We start from the raw sequence: 10,044 nt of genomic DNA on the forward strand, positions 1-10,044 counted from the left end.
CCCATAATTTAATGACTAATAATATAGTTTACTCACAATTATTAATAATATATAAAATACAAAACCTTCTATTAAAATGCATCAAACAATGCATAAATGAAAAGAAAATCTGAACTACTACTTTTAGGCACTGACACATCCACATCCAAATGCTTCCACCTTCATCAATATATATGTATATATCTATCTAACTACTGTTGCAGAGCGTGTAAGCACGTGTAGTTAAGACCCCCCCTCCGGACCTCCCCCTCATTTCTAGCTCCCTGCCTCTCTTCCTCTCTCTCACCCTGCGCAAACGTGTAAAAAAGCAATCCGCACCCAACATATTCTCTCTTTATTTCTCACTCAGGTTACTACTTATCATGTCTTGGAAAAGAAACCCATCCTCTAGTCTTTTTCATTACATGAAACTTCAACCAACATGTGTGAAAAAAAACTACTTTTCCTAAGCTATTTCAGTCAGATGTTTTTGCTTCCCAGCTTTGCCTTCCCAAAGCTTTTCTTAGAAGGCTTGCATGTTTAGTGTTGGTCTTGGTGTAAGGTCATTATTAGAATTTCTAGCTAGGGCATGTTTGAGATCTTTACAGTGATAAAATCCAAGTTGCCTCATCTCTCAAAGGAGCTCGATTTAGGTTTTGTTATATATGGAGGACTTATACAGGCTTGATGATCGTACAGTCTCTTCTTCAAATGATAGTGCAAGGGTTAATAATAACTTAGCTGCAGCTGTTACCACCACTGGTTTTCACAGTCCAGTCCATCATTTACTTCAATTTGATCATCAAGCAGCTGATACAGACATGTATGATGTGATCAAGAACCAGATCGCCAATCACCCTCGTTATCCAGACCTAGTATCTGCTCACATAGAATGCCGAAAGGTGGTTTTTGTGTTTTATAATTTTTCTCGTTCACTTTTGCTCATTGTTTAGTACTAACAACTAACAAGCTTATATATAGGTTGGAGCACCGCCTGAGCTGGGTTCTCTTCTTGAAGAAATTGGCCGAGAGAACCACCACCCCACAAGTGGTTGCAGTGAAATAGGAGCTGATCCAGAACTTGACGACTTCATGGTACTTCAAAAGTCAAAAGATTCCTTTTTTTTTCTTTTCTGGAAAACACAAGTCCTCTTAATGTAATATTTTAATTATTTTTTTGTTGAAATTTGAAGGAATCATATTGTCAGGTTCTTCATAAGTACAAAGAAGAGTTATCAAAGCCGTTTGATGAAGCGACAACGTTCCTCAGCAACATTGAATCACAGCTAAGTACTCTCTGTAAAGGAGCAGTGACAAAAACTTTGGATTATGGCTCTGGTAAAGATTTTAAACTGCGGGTTTTATTATCTCAAACTACTGTATATTTACAATCGGTAAAAAGGGTAAATTATGAATATTATTTTCAATGAATGTGAAGAACTCTCTCTCTCTCCAGTCATTTAACTCTCCTCCTACTGTGCTGTGCTTGTAAATTAATATATGTATGTGTAATGAAATGTTGAAACTTTATCCTTAGGCCACATTTGGTTGAGCTAATTTCATATTTCTGGGATAATATAAACGTTAAGTCTAATAGTTTAAATTTCCAAAATATATATTTTCCCAAAATTTTACATTCTTAAGAATGTCGATATTTCAAAATGTAAAGTTAATCTCGATATCTGTTTTTATGTAATCTTACAATACTGTGAAGCCTTTTATAATTTTACTCTCATTTTTAATCACTTTGATTTATTTTATTTAAATCAAAACTAAATAATAATAAGATACATTTATTATTATTAATCCAGAAAAGTAACATTTTGTCTACTATATATTACATTTAATTTGAAATGTTACAATTATAACACATTTATCATTTTTATTATTATTTTGATTAAATTTGAGGTTCATCTATAGCAAATAACATGTTTTTATTAAAATACTATCAACTCCAACCTTTAATAGTTAAGAATAATAATAAATAAATTTTATAAGAAGAGTTTAGTAGTAATTTTATATTCTATTAATTAAATAAAAAATCTTTATTACAACCAAATAAATTAATGTAACATATTTATACTAATTTAATAATCATGAACCAAAGTTAAGTTACTATTTATATAATTTTATTTTGTCCAGTTACCTATTACTTACTATGCTCGAATTTAATTGGGTTTCATAAATTAAGCTTTGAAGATGAGGACCGGATGTAAGATTAATCTGGGTTTGTTTGTTGTAATTATAGCTGTATAATTTTTATTATTAATTAATGTTTAGTTAAATGATTGAACCCTGTGTGTTGGCCTAATAGTTAAGATGTTCACTGTCCTAGGTGTGGTTTAGGTTCAAGTTGCACTAATCGTGTTGTTCTTAGGGTTTTACTCTTCTCTTATAACTCACCAAAGAAAATATTCAATTAAATGATTCATTGTATTTAGCTTAGCATAAATTGAAGCTCCTCAAATAAACATAATAACATTCAAAAATTTAATTAACATATTAATGTTTAATTTTGGTTTACGTATGTAATTTAGTTAGTAGTAGATTATATTAGCTGAATGTATTTGAGAGGTCTTTTATTATACGGATTTAATTAAATTAGTCTCTTTATCATTAAAAGAATCAAATAAGGTCAAAGTGAAATATAGTTAGTATTTTTAAAGTTTTATGATACTGTAAATAGATTTTTTGTTATGATTTGCACTTATTTGATTCTTTTTAATGGTATAAGGAAAAAAAGGTTCATTTGGTAATATAAAGATTAATTTCACTCGGTCCCTAGGAACTCCTAGGTAATTTTACCCATTATATTATATATTTGACTTTGACCTTCGAAATAGTTGAGTTAGTGTTATATGTTACTGATTTTCAGATGAAGCTTGTGAGTCAAGTGGTTGGGAAGCGGAAGCTTATGAAAGTGGGCAGGAGGACATCAAAGGAATGCTGATGCGCAAATACAGTGGCTATCTCTGCAATTTGAGAAAAGAATTCTTGAAGAAGAGAAAGAAGGGAAAGCTACCAAAAGATGCTAGGATGGTACTTCTACATTGGTGGAATAATCATTATAGATGGCCATATCCTACGGTAAATCACAATGCTTCACTTTGCAATTGCTTGTTTGCTCTCATGAGGGTTAGGTGTTCACTGAGCCTAATGTTGTTACATCATTTACTATATATGGCATCATGCATTGCCCTTGAACCCTATTTGGCTGGAAAGTATTGGTTTATAATGATTAGGAAGGGTGGTGTACATGTGGATATTTGCAGGAGGAGGAAAAGTTGAAGCTATCAGAGATAACAGGTCTAGACCAGAAGCAAATCAACAATTGGTTCATCAACCAAAGGAAGCGCCATTGGAAACCATCAGAAGATATGAAATTTGCTCTTATGGAGGGTTTTGCTGGAAACATTAATGGAGGACCTACTTAAAAAAGACTACACTTGGAACTGAGAGTGAGGATCAAGCAACTGGGTTTTTAAGGCATCCCTTTTCCATATGTAAATGTTCTTTTCAATCTTTTACATATATAGAATAGTCTTGATGCATTGAATGGGATTGGTGTTTCGAAATGAGTCGAGTAAAGTCCCTATAGTGTGTTGGATTTATAATTTCAGTGGAGGTAGCATGCAATTGAAGCTCCTCAAATAATTGTTGCAATAAAGACAGACACAGAGGGTTGCATTCAATGTGAAACTAAATTTATTTTATGCTTGATATAACATTTGGTACATGAATTTGACACTTTTTCTTAATTTAATATCTAAACTTTTTTTGGCTCAATTTAATAATTAAGCTCTTTTTTTGGCAAGCATAAAGTATGTTAATATCATACTTAGACCCGACCCGAACCCGACACGACTTGGCCTGACCTGGCCATGAGCACCTCTACTGTTATGTATCAATAGCCAATGGCAGATTCCAATTGCAAGTGTTGTTGTACAATTTACAACCAAAAAGTAAGTTTCATCTACAAAACTTTTTACTGTGAATCCACAGTCAAAGGTGGATTCCAATCGTGGGGACTTGCTGTGTGTCCACAGCCAAATGACAGTTATTATCTACAAATATGTACTGGTTTATCCACAACCCGGTGTGTTGGAGAAAGGAGTTCTGGGGAACTCCCATTGTGGTGAGTAGTGGTGGGGGTAAAATCTATTCTATTAAAAATTGAAACTATATGGCATCTTTAAAATCATGTGCATATAAATCTGGAAATTTTGTTATGATATAAATATGCATGAGAATTGTATATTGAGGGGAAAATATGAAATTTGGATTATTCTGATATCTGCTATTGTGAGTTCCAATATATGTTAATGATGGTTGCATTGGAAAAAAAAAACAGATACCTTGAATTGATTGTCTAAATATGATCATATTAAGCGATATTATTTAATATGTCTTATCAATTGTTTACACTGATTTTCGTGTGAATAGACTCACACTGAGCGTCATAACTCACTCCCCCTTTAAATTTCCATCCTTACAAAAAAACCAACCAGGATAGGATGTGAACGTGACATCTGGAGGGTTTCAGCTCGGAAGAATTTATTTATTTTTAAAGTATTATAAGATTATTATTTTTATTCACATACTGTATTATTTTATTTTGAACCATGGCATTGACTTAAGATTTGGGCTTGAATTATTTTGCATGACATTTAACTTAAATTATTAGGATATTATATTATGTTTATTGATTAGTATGTATGAACCTTTTTTTATTAAAATTAAACAGATCATTTTTTGCTGTAAATATAGTGTTTAAAACTTAGAGGAATAATAGAAACGTTTATTAACTAAATTTCTACTAAATTTAATAAATGTTTTAAAGAGGATTGTTTTCAAAACTTTGATAATCCTGTTAGGCCATCTCGGTGGTTGATGTAATTTTTTGAATTTGAGTCTAATGTAATTTTCTGAATTTGAGTCTAACGTCTAAGCCGGATTTGAGAGGTTATAAAATTTTTAAATGTTATATAAATTACGCAAAATACTAACGGTGTTAATTTTTTTTGTTATGATACAAAAATATTGTTAGTATTAGAGAGAAATATATGTTAAAAAATAGGTATTGAACTATGCTTAATGAATTAATATTAAAAAAAAATATTTTAAAACTCCAAATTAAAAGAAATTCATTGTTTTCAATTAATAAAATAAATAAAAAAGCTAAAAGTAATTGAACGTATAAAATACAAAAATATCATATCATCATCACATGTAGGTCATACATTGATTATTTTTGCTACCTCATAAAAAATATTTTTAATATATTGGAGTAATTTGTAAAACATTTAACAAGTACCAAATCGAACAAAAAAAGTTAGGTACCAAATTAGGAAAAAAGTGTCAAACTCAAGTACCAAATTGAACCCCCAAAAAAGATTAAGTACCAAATTAAGAAAAAGTGTCAAGTTTGGGTACCAAATTAGAAAAAAAAAGGTTTAGGTACCAAATTAAAAAAATTATCAAATTCAGATACCAAATGTTATATTAAGCCTTTCTTTTACAATAGTGAAGAGCGATGGAGGGTCAGCTTTTATTTAGTGTTTTTCAAGTGTGCAGTCTTGTAATAAGTAGAACTGTAGAAATATTTGTAAGGCACTCTTATATTCTGTAAAGTCATGTCTGCTTTAGCTAAAAGCGGTTCTTGTTTTCTTTAAACTTTTATTTGCTATGCCTTTTTTTTTGTTCACTAATCTTGTATTTTTTATAGGAAAGATTTTGGATTTTTTAAAATTAATTTTCTCGTGTGTTTAAAAAAAGGGTAAATTGTTGTCATAAAATGTATTTCATTTTATGAGTAGAGATAAAATCGCTGATAATATAATTAAAGAGTGAGGTGAGTAACTACTACATTATATCTTATAGTTGGAAGTACTCACACATTTGTAATTATACTAATATTTGGTAATATAAGGTAATCTCATCCTTCGTAAGTTATATTTAGATAATTTTACCTTTAATTTTATAATTTTATTAAATGAAACCAATAAACTAGTTTAATTAAAACTAGTAAAACTTTTTTTTCAAAATAAATTCACTTCAATTATATTGTTAGTGTCGGTTATATGGGCTAAATGCAGGACTAAATGCAACTCCGGTTTCAACTTAGTGTGTAAGTTAGACTTAAATCATGTATTGTATTTGTTGATTAGTAGTGGATTACTCTTTCAGAAAGGCACAATAGAAGTAAAAAGTTCTTGAACTGCATAACCAAACTTAGGGGTGAGCATTCGATCAAGTCGAGCCGAATCAAGTCAAAAGATTTCGAGTTAGCTGGGTTGACAAATCCTATTTTAGCAACCGAACTCAATTTGAATTTCTTTTTAATCGAGTCAAAAAATTTTGAGTCGAGTCAAGTTGCGTTTACATTGACCGATTATTTAACTAGTAGACGAAGTACAAGATTAATTTACTTAATAATTACATGTGAAGAATTATTTTAAGCAAGCAAAGTAACTATACATAATGCTGCAAGACGGTTATTATGGTCAAATTTAAATCAATTACATAAGCTATTACACCACACGCATAGTTATATTTACCGTAAGGGCGTGAGGGAAGGAATCGAAGTTAAAAATCAACTACACAAAACTTTTTTGGATTAATATTTTTTGGATTTGACTGACTTCAACTACACAAAACTTTACCCCAGATTTCACATTTATAGGTATAGTTTTACATTTGAATTAAGAAATACATATAGTACTGATCATAAAAATTTTAAAAGGATTCATAAGTACGATTACCTTTTTAAGGAAAAAAATGTTAAATTTTAGATATATTTTGAGATATATATTTTTAATTTTAAAATTTTATCTATGGCGAAAGAAATAATTTGCATGTTAATAACATCTAAAATTGTTTCAACTTTTTACTTGTACATGTTAAAAAAATTCTTTAAGAAGGATAATTTAGTAAAATGTTATTTTAGATAATCTTATCATCTATCAATCAAACAACAAAATCTTACATTTTAATCAAATAAATCAAATAACGTGTTGTTACATACCCAATAATGTGCTAACCAAATGCCCCTCAAAGTATAAGGTGTGTGTAAATATTCATGTACGAAATGAAATTTTTATTATATATGGATTATTATTAAGTATAGCACTAGTGGAATTAAAATACTCTATAAATGAGTAGATTAAGTCTTAGTTCGATTGATATGGGCATTTTTGTTGTTATAATAAATGTTGATAATAGTGATAGAACGATCGCAAAGCAATAAGAAAAAAAAATAAAAACACACAGATTTTACGTGGAAACTCTTTCGGGAAAAAACCACGAGCAGAGGAGGAGAAATTCGTTGATGTTGAAAAATGAATCATTCAAGAGAACTTTCGACTACATCTATTTAAGGGTTGAAAAACTCTGTTCTAATCAAAGTTAAATAGAAGAAGAATAGTTCTATACAGATTCAACTTGTATTGTATGGTCTGTACGGCCCGAGGCCGTAGCCCGCCACAGATCTCCTTATTTTGTCACTATATTTATTTCTTCAACAAGTAACGAGATTCGGGTGACACAATCTCTAATAATCTTCACCTTGACACGAATTCTCAACGAACAAGTTCTTCACCTCTTTCACAAAACCCTATAAGGGGTATTTTTCAACAATGAACACCAACCAAGTTCAAGCAATACTCAAAGTTGGTTATAGGAAGTGACTTAATCATCATATCCATAAAATTATCATAAGTACTAACTTATGGTAAACATGGCCTTACTATTGCTGTCAAAAAGTGTTTTCAAAAGATAAAATGTCTATTTTAAACATGATGTTGTAAAATAGAAAATATGTATTCAAATGTTATTTAAATCCATTTTTATTATGATATATGGAATAAAAATGATTTATTAACAATTAATATTATGATGTAAGTAATAAATGAAATATATAAATTCAAATTCTTTAATATTATGATATATGGAATATATAAATTGTAATTGTAATTGATTATAATAAAAATTATAATTGATTCAAACCCTAAACCCTAAAAGATCTTTATTTTCACGTGTTATTATTACCATAATGCGAAGCTATTACTATTTTGGTATTAACAAATATTCAAGTTAGATTATAACACAAATATAATAAAATAATTTATGGCAACCCATTGTTAATATTATGATATATAAAATATATATTTTAAATACATTTTTTTAAATAATTAATATAAATTATTTATAAAATTTAATTTGAATATATAATAATATTTATATTTTATAGTTAATATAAATGAAAGGCAAATATTATTTGCCACCTAGCTTCTAAACTTTGACTTTTCAAAAGCTCGTTTGAAAAGTTGGCTTAACTTTAAAAACACTTTTGAAACGCAATGATAAACAAAGCCTAAGTAAATTTGACTAACTTTACGAGAGTTATGCATAAATCAAATTTATAAAAAAAACAAATTAATTTAGACCTAAAAATAAACTTTCTAGTTGAGCCACAAAAATAAATAAATAAATAAAGCAATTAAGAGCTTCAAATTGGTTGACCTTTAAGGAAGTTTGCATTTGGACTGCTCACTTCAATACTTTAACTCATCCCAGCTTAAAAATATATTTCAATCATGTTTAACTTATAGGCTTACATTCATGAGCCAAGTTTATCTCAAAATAGTCTTAACTCTTAAGCCGTCAAGACTACTTTCTGGAAAGTTTTTTATCATAAATTCTTAAACCAATACACTAAATTGGGCTCTAATTTTTTAGCAAGTAATTGGACCTCGAGGAAAATTAAATCCATGATATTCATGCACCTAAAATTAGGCATTGATACTCGTATCACAAGTCAAAGTGGTCTGTCCAACTTGATAAGCTTGGCCCAACTTAAATTTAAATTTAATTATAAAAATATATTTTATTATTTTTCAAATAGTAAAATACGCTGTTAAACTATGTATTTGTTTTAAATATTTGATCTTTCTTATTATAAGAAACTAAACGTTATGAAATTTAAAACATTCTTAAAATAAAAATTTAAGTATAACGCAGAGATTTAAAGCTAGTTAGTTTTTATTTTTGTTTAAGTATAAATTAAAGTTGGTTATTATTAAAATTCGGTCTCACCAGTTGGAAAGTGTTTGATTCTAATTTGGTTCAGTATAACAACTATATATGCTTATGCTTTCAATTTTAGTGAGTAGCAACTGAAATGATTTGTTTCCTAACTTTTGAATCATGGTGCCAACACAAATATTGTGGGATGCAACAATTGTCATTCCTAGCAGTGCAACGATATGAACGAAAACCAGGAAAACATACAACCGTAATTGTCTTAAAGAACAAGGAAGTGTGTGAGATGTGTAGATCAACCTCCACCTCACCGGGCTGTCTTGATGAGGTATTGTTCGCTGCAGATCAAGTGAACATCATCCTCACGGTTAGGAATTTCTTTTCCACTATTCAGTGGAATATTAGCTTTCTATCAACATAAACAATGGGTATGAATTATTTAGATGCCTACAGATGCCGTGTTCAAATGGATAATAGTACGCGACTTCCCTACTCATAACAAAGTAGAGTAATCATCACAATTAGACTTTTTACGACAGTATATGTCACAATTGCTACACAGGGGTTGCAAACTGAACCACAGCCTCTTTCCCAAACTTAAAACAGATGGAGAAAAACATGAAAGTTAAGGATTGTTATTCATTACATGATTTTGGCTACTATCATCATATCTTGTCCTATTCCATAATTGGTTGGCATAGGCAAAAAACAAGAGAAGAAAATGGACACGTTCAATTTTCTGACTATTTTATTATTTTATTGGCCAAAACAACAAATTTCAATAATCCCCTATTCCTAGACAGTGCACAAACTCCTATGCTCTTATTGATGTGAACTAGGAATCATATTTTGCTCCTAAGTTCATCCAAAATAACCATTTCCCTTGATCATACCAATAATTCATAAATACTGTAAACGGTAGACTTTTTTTCCTTTTTCTCCCCTAACTGTTGAGGTGAGAAAATATTGAAGTCAATAGATAAATTGTGCAAGCAACTGCTGTACCTTACGTTAGCATAAGTAGAA

General features: G+C 29.8%; 1 protein-coding gene across 2 annotated transcripts; it reads left to right on the forward strand.

Moving 5' to 3' along the window:
* The first annotated feature begins 255 nt into the window (after window positions 1-255).
* On the forward strand, window positions 256-3,737 carry LOC105792467 (homeobox protein knotted-1-like 10). Of its 2 annotated transcripts, none has more exons than XM_052634396.1 (5): window positions 256-881; window positions 961-1,074; window positions 1,188-1,317; window positions 2,855-3,066; window positions 3,252-3,737. In XM_052634396.1, exons 1-5 carry the CDS (start codon window positions 645-647, stop codon window positions 3,411-3,413), a joined length of 855 nt encoding a protein of 284 aa, XP_052490356.1. In that variant the 5' UTR covers window positions 256-644; the 3' UTR covers window positions 3,414-3,737. The 2 variants fall into 2 exon arrangements, with proteins under 2 accessions (XP_052490356.1, XP_012476512.1); XM_012621058.2 differs by having other exon boundaries at window positions 258-881; window positions 1,173-1,317.
* The last annotated feature ends 6,307 nt before the right edge of the window (window positions 3,738-10,044 follow it).

The sequence above is a fragment of the Gossypium raimondii genome, chromosome 8 (assembly GCF_025698545.1).
Source record: "Gossypium raimondii isolate GPD5lz chromosome 8, ASM2569854v1, whole genome shotgun sequence".
In the NCBI taxonomy this organism is placed as follows: Eukaryota; Viridiplantae; Streptophyta; class Magnoliopsida; order Malvales; family Malvaceae; genus Gossypium; species Gossypium raimondii.

What these genes read in the sequence shown, in the direction of transcription:
- LOC105792467 (XM_012621058.2), top strand. Translation starts at nt 645, where the DNA reads ATGGAGGACTTATACAGGCTTGATGATCGTACAGTCTCTTCTTCAAAT. An exon ending in CTCACATAGAATGCCGAAAG is followed by an intron (nt 882 to 960) that starts GTGGTTTTTGTG and finishes GCTTATATATAG; the next exon opens with GTTGGAGCACCGCCTGAGCT. An exon ending in CAGAACTTGACGACTTCATG is followed by an intron (nt 1,075 to 1,172) that starts GTACTTCAAAAG and finishes TGAAATTTGAAG; the next exon opens with GAATCATATTGTCAGGTTCT.